The following is a 19316-nucleotide window of genomic DNA, read 5'->3' as shown; positions in this document are numbered from 1 at the left end:
AATCTAAGAATTACATGTTTACAGATTTATAAAAAGAGAAAAACAACCCCAAAAAAAATGTCAATACAAGAGGTTAATGTTAATTATTTGTGTTAATGTCAACACAAATAAGAGTATTAAACACAATGTTTTATATTGAAGGAAACAGTCGCTTAATCTATATTAATGTTAAAAATTTGAAATGACAGTTGCTGTCACACTGAGCAATCAACCTCAGAACCTTTACATTTTCACAAATTTAGCTCATATAGTTTTTCTAACATACTGTAGAGTAAGATACGAAAAAAGGGCAGATTAATTCAAGTTTTTTTTCTTTTGCTTCCAATAATTTTAAGTAACAAAAATGTTGCCTATTTGAAAGATGATATGAAGCAACACACCTAAAGTAAAACAGTAAAACTAAGAAAAAAAATCTGTATTGATTTTTAGTTAAAATACTACTAAAAATACACAAATCTACCCAATTTCCTTCCCATGTTCTTGTACTAGAGGCAAATTGAATCAGAAACTGATGACACTACTTGTTAAAGTCTTCAAAACAAGAATACTAGTTTCTCTTAAGACTAATTTCTTGAATGAATTATTTTTTTTTATGGATTTCACAACTAAATACATAATTTATATTTATGCATAGCTAAGAGATAAAGGTTTGTAAAAACACTACTTCAGTAAAAAAAATGAAGATAAAAATAATTAAATAATCAGGAAAACACAACCGACAGTTAAGGTTCAAAATCCTTACATACCAATGTGAAAAAACTGATGAACATGTCATCTTAACTTTATTACTCATTTAAAACACTTGCATTTGAAAGACTGTAAACACTTCTTCCACAGCAATGTGAATTTAGCACTGTGAGTTTTCAAAGTGGCAGATATTGGTATGAAGCTGAAGGGGGTTGCCTCTTTCACCTTACTCCCAAGTTTTCAAAGCCTTTTGTTCAAAAGCTTTTTTTCTCCACAAGCACTGCCCCTGCTACCCTTAGGTAAGAAAAACATTTCATTTTCAAATTCTGTTGACAAAATGCCGTGTTCAAAATTTCACTTTTGGTATGTACTGCCATAATTGTAATACTTACAATTAGAAATAAACATTTCTGACAAAAATATTTTTGTTCCCAATGTATGAATGTGCTCAAATAAAAAGCCCAATTGTGCTTCTAATGTTCCAGGAGCACAGCTGTCCATCTGTATGTCATTTAGTTCAGGAGACGCAACTGCAGTTTTAAATTACATGGTATTGGATTGCAATTTCCTAAAATTGTGTACCTTTTCTGTTTTTTACCTTTGGACATTATTAGTGTTCTTTAAAGTAACAAAGCACTAGATCTAAAGGTAAAACAAAAAAGAATGGCTTCACCAAAGATTATTTGGCTGTTGTCGTTTTAAAAAGTAGAACAATTCACCACTGTGCCTCACTTCTCACCAGAAATGTCAAGCATTCCCTGAAAAAAAAAATTGAAACCATGTGAATGAAGTAAATAATGAGGACATTAAAGCTTCTTTGGTGAATAAGCCCCATTGAAGGAGTCATTCCATTCCACAGGGTGAAAGTTACTTTTAATATGAAAAACAATATTAAAGTGCACCATCTCATTTACAGGACTGCTGAGTTTGATTTAACAACGGGCTCCAGAAAAATGCTACTGCGCTCCATTGTTCACCTCCTTTTTCTTCAAAAGAGAGAAATGTTTAATTCCCCGTTTGTTTGTCTTTCAAGAACCACTAAAGCAGCATTCACACAAATTTTCCTGGAATGTGCCCCGTGTCATACCCTACAAATTATTTGATTTTGGTGCACTTTAAGGTCACCTTCCAAATTAGCAAAATTTTCCTACATCCTGGCTTTTCAACCTCAAATATAAATATTGTTTCCTAATTGTAAGCGAGGTTTGTTCTTTGTAACCTCCCCCACCCCCCCCAACCTTGCTTATTTAAACTTGTCAAACTTCGTTTTTTTCCTTCTCTGTGTGCGCGGTTTTCCTGATCTAATAAGCCATTCAAAGTTGAGCTAACAGCAAGGGGAAATGTATGCATTACATAAATTACTCTGTTAACACTGCATTAGACAGTTTAGCTACAAATAGCTTTAGAATTAATCAAATCCTTCAAGGATGTTTTACACTATGTCCACCAATGCTCTTTTCAAATATACTGTACTGTATTTCTTCTTGCACATTTCTGAAACTACATTTCGCACAATGTTACATTTTAAGCAATGAAAATCATTAGCAAGGTATGAAAATCCTTTTTTGTGTCCAACTGCATAAACGTAAAAAATCACAAATCTTAACTAGTAACTGGAAAAAAAACTTTATTTATATATAGCAAGACTGATCTTCATGTATTTATTTTGGAATGTTCTCTTTAAGTTAAAATACTGCATGCAACATTTTGAACTGGTATTTTAAAGTGGCAAATAATTGTAGATCCTTTTGACAGCTAAATGTTCGTAATATTATTTTGAAGAAATGGCACACAATAGGATTTTAATAATTCTTCACTTTTGAAAACAAAAAGCCAGAACTTCAAAACAAACTACAGTATATGTGCTTTTTCGGAAAAAAAAAAACAGAACACACTGTGAAGATCTTACACTTCCAAACAGAATTTAAATGTAAAACCACTGTGGATGAGAACAACCTCCTGTGAGAAAATAAAGAGAAAAACAAACACCTGATTTAGCCAGATAAGACACTATAGTGCTTATTATAAAACACACACACGTGTACCTGCTCACATGTAGGAATACACAGATGCTTACAGCAATGCAAATTATGTGCCATTACTTTATTAAGCTTCTTCTGTCACTATTTTTACTGATATAATAATAATAAAAACACAGTACTAGATTAGGCATCTGCAAATTGTATTCTAAGAATATTTCAGCTCATTAACTAAAATGATACCAAAATGATATGCTTCTGGGAATCTAAAATGCAAGTTCCTTCAGATGAAAAAAGTGGTTATTAGTAACTATTATATCTAACATGCAGGTGGAACATAAGGCAAGCAGTGTACTTAATAATGGGAATAAGGTGTATCCACCTCCCCCCCCTTAGAAAAGGCCAAAAAAGCAAAACACAGCAAAGCATAAATTGAGCTGTCACACTAGGGGTGATCTCCTGCAGAAAAACACAAAACCACAAGCAGCTGGAGACCTTATATCCTGTACCATGGCTTTAAACTGGACTTTATAAAAGGTAAACAGGTTCCTGCCTTCCTCATTAAAAGACCAATGATATTAGAACATAAATTTCCAAATAAAATGTTGACACTTAAGCACTATATTGCACTTTTATGCATTTGAGTTTTTAATTAATACACACCTCTTAAAAATTACTGTGTAAAGATGTCCATATCAATTTAAGATTTGGGGGATGTCCCTGCACGTCCCAACAGACAAGAAAATGATCTACATTTTCACACACTGGAGATTACATATTAGGCCAGCGCCATCTGCTGGGCATTGATAATGTTATTTCCTTTAAAAGTTTTCACATTTACAAACAGAAATTTGACACTTCATTTCCCAGCCTTTGAGGAGAGATATCATGAGCTCATCAGATTTGTGTTAAAAAAAAACATTTTGGGGGATTTATAACTGACATTTTTCATAAGTGTCTTTATCCATTGTTTGATTAAAATGAACTATTTCCTTGTAATCCAACTATTACATTAAGACAACCAGGAGTAGCTACCTGAAACAAATACCAGCATTTTCTGAGACATGATAGCTCAGAGCCACCACGTCTTTGTGAATGCACATGTTGAATCTTTAACAGGAAAGTGAAAAAAACTATACTGAGCATCAAAAGAATCGAATCACTATATTATTTATTAGTATATATTTAAAGAATAAAGTACATGATACATTTTGAATATTGAATGAACATCTTTGGGGTTTTTTTAATTAAAATTGCATAACCAGTAAATCACTTCATTAGTGTGGGAGCCTGGACACAGGCCATTGTTAATGTCAGGTAAACATCCAAATAACTTACCAAAAAAACAAGGCTATACCATCAGTATGTTGGTGGCTAGACTAAATCAGCACACTGTCACTTGCCTTCTTCACTTGTGTTCACAGCTAGCCCTTTCTCACCTTGCAAGACATTACACCGAAACACACTGCACCAGCGAGAGGTCACAACTCAAAACCCCTCGTCAAGATTGACATTTCATCATGCTTCATCTTTGTGACAACTACCTGTTCCACTCTATCAGAAATGCCAGATTACAATTATCCTGGCACTAGCAACTAAGGAAGCACCAAGATAAACTGCAACATTTTTTTCTACTCAGACAACCACACAGGACACCAGTGCTCACCAATATTAATCGATGCAACAGAATGAGGTAGTGTGAAAAACACCTCAGGTGGACTCAACCAACAATAGAGCCACGTATGCATTAGTAATGAATCAGTGTTTAATATAGACCACCCTGATGAATGTCAGCAAATGTGGCATAGATGTGGAGAACAATATGCCAACTGTTCTGTACAACAGACCAATCAATGGGGAGGTCAAGTGTGATGGACTGGGCAGGAGTGTCTAGCACCCTCTACTTGTACTGACTGATATTCACCTGACTTCACAGCACTACACTGATCAAGAACTGGGTCTTTGCTGGCTGTCCTTCCTGCGGGCTCAACCTGATGTAGTAACATTCCAGCAGGACCACATATATCATTTTGCTGTTCTTGCTGCTCTTACAAAGGCTTTCGTGTAATAACCAGGATTGCCCCATTCAGCATACTTGAGAGCTACTGAATATCTGTAAAATTAGAGGGGATAACATGTGGCATCTAGGGCTCTGAACAGTCATTTGCTTATCCAGGACCTTTGAGAGGAAGGCGACAGAATGCCTCAATCTAGCATCTGTAACTGGGTCAAAGCATCTGTCACAGATGTACAGCTTGAATTGCTTTCAATAGTGGATACACAGGCTACTAGTCTGTAACTTTCACAGTCGATCCCCTGTTCATGACAGATGTTGCTCGACATACCTAATGCATATCCATTTAATAGAATGTCAGTGCATCTGCTACAACAAAGACAGTTGCAGTTGTAATGTAATTTTTGATGCTCAGTATATTTTAAAAACTCAGACTTAATAGGATATTCACTTAGGAAACAACCACTAACAAGTTCAGTATCTTTTAAATTAAAATAAGACTGCTGTGATTGAAAATCTATCCTTTCCTTTCCACCTTGGGACGTGATAGAGCCAACTCTTCTCTACCTGAAGTAAGCAGTGAGGAGACAACTTGGAATCAGCCTCAGGTGTACTACAGTACTGTATATCCCTTACTGTGCATGAGTTCTCAGAACGCGGACTAGCCTGGTTTTTCTGCAGCAGAGCGTTCACCCTTTAGCTTGTGTGTTAGGGCTCATGTTCGCAAAACACGTCAAACAGCACCCAGTCAACCTGAGGGGAGGCCACAGGGCCGCAGGGCCACAGGCTGGCTCTTAGTCACAAGGTGCAGCAGACTGAATGCGGACATCACTGCAGTATTTCCACCAAGAAAACCTGAGGCAACAGGGCTTTGGAGCTACAAGTGGGAAGAAGAAAAAATGAAGAGAAAAAATAAAACATTTTTGCCAACGCTGCTTCCTTGCATTGAATACAACACAATGTAGTTTGCATTTACTGTACATATCATTAACGAGGAAATAAGCATTTAAAAAAAAGAAAAGGTTTTCTTCTGCAATAACGATTTCTAAAACAAAATTAACCTCCATTCAAAAAAGGAAAAGGATTACAAAATTATCTTGGTTCAAAAATTATTTGTGATTATGCAGTACAGATTAGACCATCAACATGAAAGCGATAAATTTTAGTGGAATTAGTAAACAGACATATAGAAAGTACAGTTTTCTCTTATGCACATACTACTTACGTCACTTGATTGATTCATACTGTAAATACTCCAATGAAGGAGCAGGCGCTCTCTCCCTTTTGCTCTTCAGAGTGCCACTGAACATATCTCATTTTAAAGTTGACATCACAATTTAGTGTAGGCATGATTTTAAAAATATCCCCTCAAAACATAAAACTCCCATTATTTTATGTGTTTAGAAACTGATTAAAATTATCCCCATGTGAAACTTCTCTGTTATCATGGCCCATGTCAGCTGACCTTGAACTGCACGTACAGTACCGGGTCATGGGTGCAGTGGTGCAATCTGTTCAAACATACCACATACCAGTCAATCAACCAAATCAGATAATTGCTGATTTGAGGAGCATCATCTCAATGTCCAATGATCTGTACCTACAACAAACTCTTAGGTAAGGTAACTCTTAAGCATAGCAAAGAAATGGTCTTTCAGTTTCTCATAGCGATGAGTCTGTTTTAATTTAATATCCATTCAGTGGTGAGATTCTTTTATTTTAATGTATTGCCCGATACCTGATAATAGGGCAACACAGCATTTTTAGAGATTTACACCTTTGGCAGGATAAAAGGAAATACATCTGACAGTGAACACAAAAAACATTTATCAAATACAATACCAGACCATTTTTCATCTGTTCAATGATCTATGCATTTTAATAGGTATAAACTAATAAATTGACTTTTCAACCTGTTTTAACATACATAGAATAAACAATCAATTGGTGAAATATGGACAAATACAATTCAACAATGCATGACAATATTCGTAAATCACTTCAAATTATATTTTTCCCATAATTCAAACAAATGGAGGTGTGTTAGCCTGGAACTCAATATTATTATTAACTAATATATAACTATATAATAATAATAATAATAATAATAATAATAATAATAATAATAATAATAATAATAGTAAGCTTGAAAATTGCAGGAAGTCCTTTGCTTTAGGAGGTCATCTCATTCACACAACTAATGATAATGAAGAACTACGCTAAAACATAACAATGCTTCTGGTCAACATTCAGGCAGGAGGAACAAGATGCAGGTATGCCCGATCTCAAAACCGGCCTTTAGTCATAAAAGGATGTACTAGTACACAAGTGCGCACTAGAATTTAACCATTATTTCATACTGCTATAAGAAGCAATAGTGATTTCACAGTTTTTTTCTTGGTAATGTATAACACTGAGGCAAACATGTCGGCAAAAGCAAACAATGTATTGATTTCAATTTCATAGTGTGGTTATTTGTCATAGGTGAAAATAATGGTGTCCAGTGAAACAAGGTGTTACCTAGGTAAGCTGCAGTCTTACTCAGTCCTCGCACCTCAGTCTTAAAGGTCTTCCTATTCTGTCTCACCAAGTTCAGAAGCACTAGGCAGCCGATGCGCCTGACGATCGCAGCCATCTGGCCTGTACCAAAGCTTGAGACAGCCCCAGTGCTACGGGAAGAGAGGCAGCAATGTCACTCTGTAACCCAGTCGCACTACATGGTAGTATCCTGCTGTTTAGCAAGGCAGAGAATCTCAGTTCAAAGACCCCTGTATATTCAACAAAACCAGCTTACTGGAAGAAGATCACTTTATTAGCCATATACAATTTCTTGCATTAGGAATTTGTCTTTTCACATACCCCAGCTTGCCCTCCATGAGACAGACAGACAGGGAGAGAAGCTTGGGGTCAGAGCGCAGGGTCAGCCATTTCTACGTCACCCCTGGAGCAACTGGGGTTAAGGGCCTTACTCAGGGGCCCAACGGAGTAGGAGTAGGCCACGGGATTTGAACCGGCAACCTTCCAGCCACAGGCGCAGATCCTTAGCCACAGTGACACCACTCCGCCCTCCACCAACGCGAGACTTTGAAGCAGCACTGGATGCAAAATCCATCCAAAAGTAACATTATTTCTTGAGTAAAACCCATATGGTTCTACTGAAAAGCAGCATGTTGGACTGACTAAACAATTTAATACAAAATAAGTTCAAAATATGATCAGTAAGTTAGAAAATAAGTTCAATACCACAATCTTCCACAAGGTGGAAGATCAACAAATGTGCTAAAAGTGTACAAGAGGCAAATCCTCCAGAGAAGCTGCCAGAAGCCCAATCCTTAAGAGGTACATTCCAGGGACTACTGTATTAATTTTTTCAACTCCGCCAAATATTTGGAAGTAATTCAAGTAGGTAGCTGCGTCAGCATGCAACAAACGTCAGCAAAGGAACAAGAAAAAGGTTTATTCCATACTGAAAAGAGAAGAAAAACTCAATGTTACAGCTGTGGAGCCTTCTTTTCACCATGGAATAAACATTTATTTGGAAGCAATGTCCAGCAGAAGAAATGTTTTTTCTATCATTCTTTTTATTCCAGGCCAGTTCTCTCTAGTGCAGCTTATCCAGGCCTATGGTTAGAAAATTCTTTGATTTTCAAGGCACTTTAAGAAATTCAGTGTCGCGGGGAAGCCGGAGCCTATCCCAGCAACTAATGGGCGCAAGGAGTGATACACCCTGGACATGATGCCAGTCCATCACAGAGCAGATACAAACAGACACACATACTCACACCAGGCCATTTTTTCCAGAAGCCAATTAACCTACCAGTATATCTGGACTGTGGGAGGAAACTGGAACACCCAGCAAAAACCACACAAATGCAGAGAGGACATACAAACTTCACACAGACAGCAGCGCAGTTCTGGAATTGAACCCTTGGCCGCAGCGCTGTGAAGCAACAATGCTAACCACTGCACCACAGCGCTACCACCTGTGGAGCCATAAAATATTGGTTGGAATTAGCCTTACACCATATTAGAGAGCATAGTAAAGAAAAGATTGCTCCTCAACTGTCAAGGTGCTACATTATAAAGGACAAACAGGCAGACATGCCAATACTGAGCATCAACTTGAAATGAAAGAAAAAGCAATTGTGGAAAACCCTTAGCTTTAATACATTTATTATACCTATTTATTTAGAATTGACTTGGAAATATGCAAACAGATGTTCAAACAAAATTCATTTTCTAAAAATATTTTTTTACTTAATGTTTTAAAAATGCACCCATTCCTTTGATTTCCAAACACTCTGTTAATGAATTTCACTTTAACGAAACGTGCATTTTCATTGCTACTTTCTTTCCGGTAATGAAGAGATCTTCACCAAAAAGAAGGCACATCCTTTGTAGCTGAATGAATTATGCCATCCTGATCTCCGACAGCACAGCTGTGCTTTCTTATTAATTTTAGACATTTTATTACATCTATTTGTTACTCTGCTGAGGTAAATACTGCATCACTAACAAGCAATAGTGTTCTTTGACAATTCAGTGCTCTGCTAGGTTGAAAAGAAGTAATACTGTATCAACAAGTCAGATGTTGTTTCCGTTTTATTATGGTTCAAAAATATTGCTTAACAATAGGTTCCATGTGCTGGTATAGGAAATATTCACTTCAATTCAAACTTTTTAACTCTGACTTGGTTCTGTACAATACTAATTGGACATCTTCACTCAAAAGTATTTTTCAGATATTTGGATAATCGTATGATTTATGATTCAATATACAAAGCTATAATACATTTTATATTTGATTATATGCACAGGTATGTATTATATGGAACTTAATGTAATACTGTACTGAAATTAAGCAGCTTTTATATCCGATTTAAAGTTGTCCATTATGACTTTTCCCACCTTTCCTAAACTGTTTAATTTTAACCATTACCACTAAGTAAATGGCACAGAATATAGCATTTGACATTTCATCACAGTGCAAAACGTGTAAAATAAATTAAAAATACTACTAGCACATTATCATAATTGTATGAAGTGCTCAGTTATTATCAGGAATATGCTGACTCTAGGAGTTTTTATTTATATTTCAGATTTTAGAAACGTAACAATTTACTATCAACCAATCGATATCAAACAAAATATTGACTCTAACAGCCTTCAAAGTGCAGAACTGCCAATTCCTTATTGAATTAAACATACTGCTTGTGAAACAGATAAAAAGTAGGTTCTTGTTACAGGTCTTTATAAAGAGCATATTTAAAACACACTGCATTTCAGATTTTCCTTACCAGAATTCATTCCTTTTGCTGTATACAAATCATGGATGTGGTGCCGAACGAACATGTATACATGATTAATCCTGTAAAATATTATTGCATTTCAGGTTGTGAAAATAAAATGCATAGGATAATCCTCTGCTTTAATGTTCTGGTATCTTCTTCTAAGTATTCTCCAGAATAAACAAATGTTATCCTCAAAAATTCTATTCACTGACAGAACATTTCCAGTAGTTTAATTATCTGGTGGAAGGAATCAAGGTTCGGCTAACCATTAATAGCACTGTCCTCCAAAAAACACGGACTAAATCAATTTTGTCTACAAGAGACAAACATTCTGATGGGGAGAACTGTCAGCATCACTTGGCCTTGGTGGAGAAACTAAATGGCACCATGTATCATGATGCTACCCAAGGACAGACATTATAAATAACACTGTCAACTTCCTTTAGATAAGCAAGACTGCATCTTGGGGGCTGAGACCCGTAACCGGGAAATACAAGCCGTTGTGCTGTACAACGTATTACCTTGCTGTGTTATTGAGACATGGACCTACAGAAGATTGTCTATCTACTGGATTAGCCTCAATTTAACACCATCATCACTCTCTTTACACAGAGTGCCCATATTTCAACAAAGCACTCAGTCCTTTGTATTGACATCCAATGGTATCACCCAGGATGTTAAAGCCCCTAGGTGCAAGTGGACAGAATTGACATGCATAAATTAGATTAATTCGGATGACGCTTCTTCACAACCAAGACATGTTCTAAGACTAACCTTGGAACAACCTACTGTATAAACGTGCATGTTTCTGCTTAGCTGTACTTATTTTTACCTTCTGTTACACATCTGACTGATGCTTCCATGGCTACCAGAGGTGCTACTCTGACATTGCAAAGCCATGAGAGTAGACAATAAAATTCATTCACTTTATTTTTCAGAAAGAAAAAAAAAATTAAGAGTCGTTTTGATCTGCAACAAAAAAAAAGCTATTTTGTGTAAAACATTTCATATTTATATAACTGTTTAGAGCTCACCCCTTGCCTCTTCTTTGTCTTCTCTGTAACCTGTATGCCTTATGTACTGTTTGGACTTTAATTCTCTTGGAAATTATACATTTGTTCATTCAACATGTTAAAAAATCTAAAAAAAAAAAGGATCTTACAGGACTGGATCTGATGGCTGGTCTGGTCAGTTATGAGCCAAATTGTAAAAAAACAAAAAGCAATTTCAAACTGAATCAGCACAGGCTAATAAAAAGTTTCTAAAAGTTCTTTCTGGTTTTTTGAACATTTTTACATTTCTAAATAATCTAACCTCACATTTAAATTAAATATGAAGGAAACAGGTATATCTAGGCTTTTTTCCCCCCATTTCTCCAATTACTGTAGGCCAACCAGCACAGAACTAAGCCCACCATTATACCACAAACATACTCCTAATCCTCCTAGAACACTCAGTCTGAATAATTAAACAACAAGATCGTGTATCTCCAATGTAGTATCTCCTGTTTGAGCAAAAGGGCTGCAAGAAACTGCTGTCATGGATCACTCAAAATCAAGTCTCAAGCAAATAAGAAATACTCAGAAAAATAAATACCACTTTTGCTTTAGATCATTATACTATCAATCCAGAAAATCAGCACTATGCAGTCTCTAAGGGATATAAATATAGCAATGAGTCATGGTATTCCACTCTGGTATAAACTGCAGTCTGATAAAAACTGCTGTTCACGTTCTGTAACTTCCAGTTATGCCAGACTGATAAACAGCATGTCCATAATGGCAGCACATCATTAACACAAAGCTGACTCAGTGTGAAAGTTCATTTCCATATGCAATTATTCAGTTGACAACACATTTTGCTCTCTAAAGAGCGATGTTAAACTGTGATTACGAAGGAAAAAATTCATCCTCCCTCCCTACAAAAGTTGCTACTCTGACACAGCAAATCCATGAGGGTGGACAATAAAATTATTTAATTTGATTTCTCAGAAAGAAAAGGGAAAAGTACATAAGATTCATTTTGACCTACATCAACATGATCTATGCTAATCGGCAGTGTAATTAAGGAAAAAACAGTATTCTTATCTGAAGGAAAAAAAACATTACCCTCATTTACAGACTGTCCTCTATACAGTACATCTTCTCCCTGGGTTATGTAAATTTGACTTTAAAAATCTCACATGGGTCCCATAATAAAAGCTGCTGGTAAGGAAAGATGCAGTTACATGTGTAAAGAGTAGTGTGGTGAGCTTCTTACCAGGTGAATAATATAAAGTAAAAGGTAAATCTAATCCATTTACTGTACTGTATACTTTAAGCATATGCTTAAAATGGTATTTTGTTATGGGGGTTTAAAAAGTTTTTTCATTTATTGTTATTTAATTTCTCCTGCTTATATAAACAAGGGAAGTTTCCTTTCTTCCTCTCTCTATCTCGAGGACTGCTGGCTGCAGTTACATTCTCTCTCGCTACCTCCCACTCTGATCAGCACACGCACCTGTTAAAGGACAATAAACCCTAGTGAGTCTGCGCTCCTGCTCTCCCGTCCCTCCGTCTTCACTTGCTGACACAGCTAGGGAAAATAAAGGAGGATCATCATAATATAACGAATGTTAAATCTCTACATGTCTTCACACAACAGCCAAGAAAGGGTCACTTCCACCTATAGCACCCTATAGTTAGATTTAAGTTACGTAAAGACTTGACTAACTAAACCCTTCTTTATTAAAGGTATTTTATTATGTATATTAAACTCCCATTGATAAAACTATAATGAAAAAATAATAAATCTAAAAACAGACTAGCATTTCCACACATTGATTCCTTCTACAAGCGTTATTAATACATGAAGGTTTTAGTAGTTAATTGGTTTGTGGATCTCCAACCAGCTATTTTTTGAAAGAACCCAGGGTATCAGCTGGCTAACAAGGCCAGGTAGCTGGTTCATCGGTCCCACAACCCGCTGTTGTGGAGTTAAGAAGTGCCTCCTGTCTGAATTTTAAATGTACTGCCTCTGCTTCTGCTTCTACTTTCCTCTAGTTCACGACTAAAGATTCAGTTCTATCAGCCTGTCAGTGTGGGACATTCCTTTGTGCTCAGGAGTGGATCCTCAAAACGGACTCATAAAAGAACGTCCTCCTCACACTTGCCATCCTGAACAGTGCAGAAGGGACGTGACTGTAGTACTCAGTTTGTCAAAGGCACTGAGGTAGCCTGAAGGAGGTCTTCAAAATCAACAGTGAATCATGAACGGAAGCAGAAAAATGAAAACTAAAGGAAAGTGCTTTTAAAACTGAGAACAGGATCCACAAAGCCAATACCATTGCTTCTACCAAGACAGAGCTGGATGAGATCCTTCGATCAATTACTGTAGTTACTAGCAGCCTAACAAGCTAGATGGTCAGGATGGCCTTCTCTTGACTGAAAAAAAAAAATGTTCTTATGCAACACCCTGAAGCTGTCTATATTAAATGTTATTTGCCAGTTGTGTTTGGTCCAAGCCATTGTGATTTTTTGAAGCTTCCACAGTGTTTTGATTATCCTCATTCTTAAACATAATATCCAAACGTGATCTTTCTGTTAAATATGACAGAATCTAGATCACCAACATATACCAGGAAGAACAGTGCTCCTATTACAGTTCCCTGAGGTACTCCACTTATTACATTAACCTAATTGAAACATTCATCCCATTTCTGTACTCTCGAGTTCCTGTCAATGAGTCCAATCTTAATCCAAGTACATTGCCGTGAAGGCTTACCACATGATATTTGATCATCTTCTTTGAGGAACTTTATCATGAGCCTTCTTAAAATGTAAATGTATCACATAATTTGCTCCACTTATATCAATTACCGTTGTTGCTTTTTAAAAGTACTCTAACAAGCTTAAGCAAAACCAAGGTTTTCTAAATCCACACTGACAATCCAAATGAAAATCATTGCCAAATAGATTGGTTCTTAATTATTTGGTGTGTTTTGTTGCCCTTTTATGGGTTGGTGCTACAATAGCAATTTTCTAGTCAATGAATGTTACCCCTGTCACAAGAGACCCCTGTTAATGGTCTATGAGTAATATCCCACTTCCTAAAGTACAACTGGTAAAATAACACAGGGCCCACTAAGACAATCTGTTCAACGGGCTCAGCTGGTAACCAGTGACTACCGTAGTTGTTTTACCTCATTAATAGCTTATCTGGAATGAAAACCTACTGTACATACATACTGTCCCTCTAGGACCTGGACTGGACATCTGGTACACACATTCTACAGGGGATTTGTACCGACTTGGAACCTCTTATAGTATACCTCACTCACTCTAACCAAGTTTAATACAAACATCACCATAATGCATCACAGTGATAGTTCCAATTGTCATCACAACCTCCTTTTGGACTTGACTGGTTTCTGCATTAGTCACTTGCTAGGAGTCAAGGGCCACCACCAAAGCCATAACTGCCTTATGTTCTTCTAAGCATTTGGGAAGGCTGTTGTCACCTGCAAGACGCTACCAAATTGTTGTTTCAGGGGAGCGAATGAAAAGTGAAAGAATTATACAGAGCGGTTAAGGTTGGAATGACTCAAATCCGATGATTTTTTAGATTTCAGTTCAATTCAAAATACATTATTCATCCCCAAGGGAGCAATTTAAGATCAGATTTTTACCGATATGCACAAAAATAGCACAGGCAGAAGAACAGAACGCTGCAGGGATATGGCAAATAAAAGTGCATGTTTCTTTGTATTTGTTGTTTTCTTTAAATGTACGTTTCCTGCTGGAAACGTAATAGAAACCTTGACATTAAAGGACAAGTTTGGTTACAAAATGCCACTTAAAGTGAATAAACATAATAAGTTAACATTTTGTTCAAAGCATCTTATTACCATCTTTGATATTCTTCTGGAAAAAAATATTGATGTAATATGCTGTTTTCATAGCACAGATCAATTAAAGCTCTTGTAGGGATCTAGCAAGGGAACACTGTTTATGTTCTGCATATTTAAAAATGTTCAGATTTTCAATTTTCCTTTCACGACAAGTTTTCAAACATCCTTATGAAACAGGAAACAGCAAATGTGATAACCAGAAAAGGTAACTCAAGCAACTCTTGTGAACACAGCAGTCTTTCCTCTCTCCCTTTACAATAATTGGAATATAATTGTCTACAATGAAAAATACTACAGTAATGGTTCTTTTAATCTACTTTCTGAATCAGATCCCACCTTCTACTTGTGGTTTAAAGGCAACTGTCCAGATCTAATAGAATGTGCTGATTCAAATGTCGAACACTATCTTTATTGCAAGATATTCAGTATGTTGGTGCAAGGCAACATTTTAGTCGGCTTTTGACTCGTTCTTCAACACAAATATAAGCAAAACCTTTGACCTAAACAGTTCAAATTTATCTCATCAGTCAAAAACAACTTTTTAACTATCACATCTTTTGCTCAACACAAACTATATTTTATTTTCATAATAATTCTCTTTCTTGGCATTCTAAAGATTTAACTAAATGTAGTAATCTTGTATTATCATCATACAGTATGTTAGCTATTCTGTACCTTATTTAGCAAGGACACTACCCATAATTTACTAATTCTCAGAATCAATTCAATTCTGTGTGGTATATTAAGGTGATCAAAAACATGGGACAGTAAATTCTATTTTGTAAAATTTTACTGAATGCTAAGTGACAGTGCTTAGCTTTCACAATACATACTGCAAATTGAAACTAATGGAGGAGAGCTGTTACAACATATTTCCACACTGCAGGCAAGATGAAAGGCTATTTTAAAAAAAAAATAACTTGGATTTGGGATTGCTGCTGGAATTTGTTTTTATACTGTTCTTACACTGGAAGATGTGGTGCTTGAAGCTGCCTGCCTACAGCTAATGAACGCATGTACTTAGATTATTCATATGAGCAATTCATTCTTGTTACTAAGTAACATACAGTATGAAGGGACAACGCTTAATAAGGACATTGAAAATGAACTTCCAGGAAACAAACCAACCTCAGGCTCTTAAAAGTAGAAACATACAGGTTAAGGCAGTTTTTAACAGAAGGGGAAACTCAGTTAGCTGTGGTCATTTCTTTAAAGTTTGTGTTTTCTGATTACCTTTGTATGTTAATAAAAAACATAAGTTTCCAGTCATCTTAAAACCTCAAGTATTACAAATATAAATGAGTATAAAGTCTGTTATGTATCTTTTTTTGCATCTTTACAGAGGATATAATGAATAAAGTCATTCTGATTAGTTTCTAGAAATAATCCACCTCTCCCAGTATCTCTCAAAAACTTCCTTCTGGAGTCTTAACTGAAAGGTTTATTTTTCCATTTCATAAATCTTTGAAACAATAACAATCCAGTTTTCTTTGGTCGGGGGGGTCTCTTTGTAACAATTTATGTGTTATAGCCTTCTTACTTGTTGCCAAGAATACTTTTAGCAAGTATTTATCTCTAGCTGTGGCAATTAATGAAAGATAAGATGGTCTCTGCTCCTTTTCATACCAATTTAGTTTACCTCTGTCGGGACTGGTTTGAGATAAGCTGGCAAAATCATGCCAGCCGTAAAAGTAGGAACCACCTTTCACATCCTCCTTATAATAGGAGCCACCTTCAGCACTTTATGCACTGAAAATGTTGTATGACTACAACCGTAAATGCAACAATGCAGCTAGATTTTAAAATAGCTTTCCTTGCAAAACGGGGTACTTTTCACAGGACAGAAGCAAAGAATTAATTGAAGGCTCAAAAAAAAGCTTCCAAATGTTCCTGACCAAAATTATAGAGATCCATTTTTGCACTACAACATGAAGGAAAGTAGACTCCTATGAGGTGCAGTATCATATTTAGCTATGCTGTTGTCCATATATCTTCTAACGGCTACATCCAATTCAGGGTCACGGGGGAGCCAGATCCTATATCGGCAAGCAATGGGGCAAGGCTGGGTGTACTCTGAACAGGACGCCAGTCCATCGCACAGCAGACACGCAGACATTCACACAATCACACCAAAACTAATTTTCCCAGAAACCAACTACCCTACCAGCATGTCTTTGGACTGTGAGAGGAAACCCAGATGAACACAAGAAGAAAATACAAACCAAGCACTGGTCCAGAATTGAACCAGTGTTGTGAGGCAGCAATATTAACCATTGCACCACTGTGCCACCCTCCATGCTGTAATGTTATTTAATATTATCTGTAGCACTTTCTTAAAATCACCTTCTGCGTTGCAGATTATGCTTGGAGGCAAACTCTTGTGTCTTGTGACTCCACATCAGATCATAATAGCAAAATATATTTGGGATTACAAGGCTGCTTGACTTCTCTGTTAAATCTAGTGTAACAGCCAAATTGTGTAATGTAATATCAGAAGCCTTCAGAGTTAACCATTACCATTTAGGGCTTTTAAGAACTTCAGAAAATACACTACAGATAAGGAAGACCAACTAAAAAAAGACTACGGGTCGTTGTTTTTTCTTACAATAATGTAATCCTATTTACATCCAAAATTCACACCAGTGCATTGGAGACAGTGCCTTTAAAACTTGCGGGTCATGTTTCTCGTTGCACAAACAAGAGATTTAATGGATTATCTTCTCACTGATCTCTCCCAATTGCTCTCTGGGAAAATAAGACACTTCTTCGCTGTTCCGCTATTGTGGATTCGAGATGTGTCGATTGTGGTTAAAACATGGTGGGCAACTGTAGTGCGTTTATTAGTAAAAAACAAATACCTGCGTTAAGTAGTTTACTGAAGGAGAGCGCACATACTGTACAAGCTCTTACAACACTTCCGGAGGTTTTTATTATTAACGACCCAGCTATATTATTCCAAACTGAATAAGTCATGATATGTTATTTTGTTCTCGGTTGCAATGGTGCACAGCCGGGTTTGATACAGTTATTTTGTTCTCGGTTGTAATGGTGCACAGGCGGGTTTGATACAGTGTTGGAAATGTTTACATTACGAGCCGGCAGTTTGAAACAGTGACAACTTCAGTAATTACTTGAGAGCTGTGTAAAAACATCTAAAAATTCAGAAAGGTTACCCCCCAACATGATTCAGGCATTCGTCTCAAAGCGACTTAGTACGGAAATATACTTCCATGCATTTGGGCCGGTTTTTAAAAGTAGTCACTATGCAGTGCTGGCGAGAAAGCTCTAGAAGCACATTTATTTGCAAAACCCGCTCCGAACTCTCGAGGAGAGCGCTGTTCTGTTGCGCTAGGCAGAAAATACAAAGTGCCGGTACCTACCTGCGACAAACTGCGCAGATAAAAAGACGGAGACGGTAGCTATGAAAAATGGATTAAGCTGAGCAGTTCCGCGTCGGCTCATGTAATGCCAGGGACGAAAAAATTAAACACGCCAGTGTACTTCTTAGGTAATAACAAGGGCATTCTGGGAAATTCCTCCGTGAAAGCCATCTCCAAATATGAGCAAGAGCAGGACCGGGCTGCGGGGCTGGGAGCTGCAGGGAGCACAGCAGGCAGAGATATCTGGCAGAGCAGCGGGCTAACTTTTTACAGAGTGAGAGAAACTAACTAAAATGGCGTTTTTGTGTGTGTGTGGGATTGTTGTAAATGGAGCTTTAAATGTGCCCGAAGAATTAAAGGTGGTTGTCTCTATGATGTTTTCACTTTTGTCCTCAATTACAATCGTGGACGTGAAACGTATTCGATGACAGATAAAGTCGTAAAATAAATGCTGTTGTGTATAGTGGTACTGTAGAAGTGGTTTGTACGCCCCCTTTGAAATGATGGTGGGTGGTAAATATAATAACGTTTTCTGACGGTGAAATATTCGTATTCTAAGGCAAGTGAAATTACTTTTCTTTGCTAGAAGTGTATCCGTAATTCGTTTTAATCCGGTTCGTTTATAGCTGGATTGAATGCTTCATAAAAAGTGTTGGTACTGCATTGGGGGACTGTATCCCCCCTGCATCACTGGATCCTGTCTCCATAGTATTTGTTCGGTACTTTCAGCTGCTGGAATCTAGAGGGGTCCGCCCTGCTAGGTACCAGTGGGAAAGACGGGAGACTTGGAATGCTACTGTTGAAGCCTCACTACATACAAGGTCATTAGGTCAAGACATGGATGGGAGTGTTACTGACGGTGAGGGAAATGTTATTTTCAAGTTGTAATGTGCCATTTGAAAAACAAAAATCTCTAATCTTTCTTATACTTAATGTTTTTACTATCTTAAGAAACGACCTATGAATAAGAACCATTTGACTTGCAATCTGAACATGGCAATATCTTCAACTTTATATCTATTTACAGTATATCTTACTTTTTATTTGCATAATTGAGGTCTGTGGTGGGTGAAAATC

General features: G+C 36.8%; 1 protein-coding gene across 9 annotated transcripts in view; it reads right to left on the bottom strand.

The window, feature by feature from the left end:
* Positions 1 to 18453, bottom strand: part of msrb3 (methionine sulfoxide reductase B3) — a 45118-nt gene extending 26665 nt beyond the window's left edge. The window contains exons 1-4 of one of the 9 annotated variants that reach the window (XM_088644645.1): positions 18240 to 18275; positions 12471 to 12545; positions 7235 to 7349; positions 5434 to 5557 (exon numbers count right to left, since the gene is read on the bottom strand). In XM_088644645.1, the coding sequence (XP_088500771.1) occupies positions 5434 to 5557; positions 7235 to 7315 (205 nt within the window). In that variant the 5' untranslated portion in view covers positions 7316 to 7349; positions 12471 to 12545; positions 18240 to 18275. Of the gene's footprint in view, positions 1 to 5433; positions 5558 to 7200; positions 7350 to 12470; positions 12546 to 18239 lie in introns of those variants that run through there. The other 8 variants (XM_088644644.1, XM_088644652.1, XM_088644649.1 and 5 more) reach the window with 8 other exon arrangements.
* Positions 18454 to 19316: the final 863 nt, after the last annotated feature.

The sequence above is a fragment of the Lepisosteus platostomus genome, chromosome 9 (genome assembly GCF_059453375.1).
Source record: "Lepisosteus platostomus isolate fLepPlt1 chromosome 9, fLepPlt1.hap1, whole genome shotgun sequence".
In the NCBI taxonomy this organism is placed as follows: Eukaryota; Metazoa; Chordata; class Actinopteri; order Semionotiformes; family Lepisosteidae; genus Lepisosteus; species Lepisosteus platostomus.
This window is presented reverse-complemented; position numbering and strand designations above follow the sequence as displayed.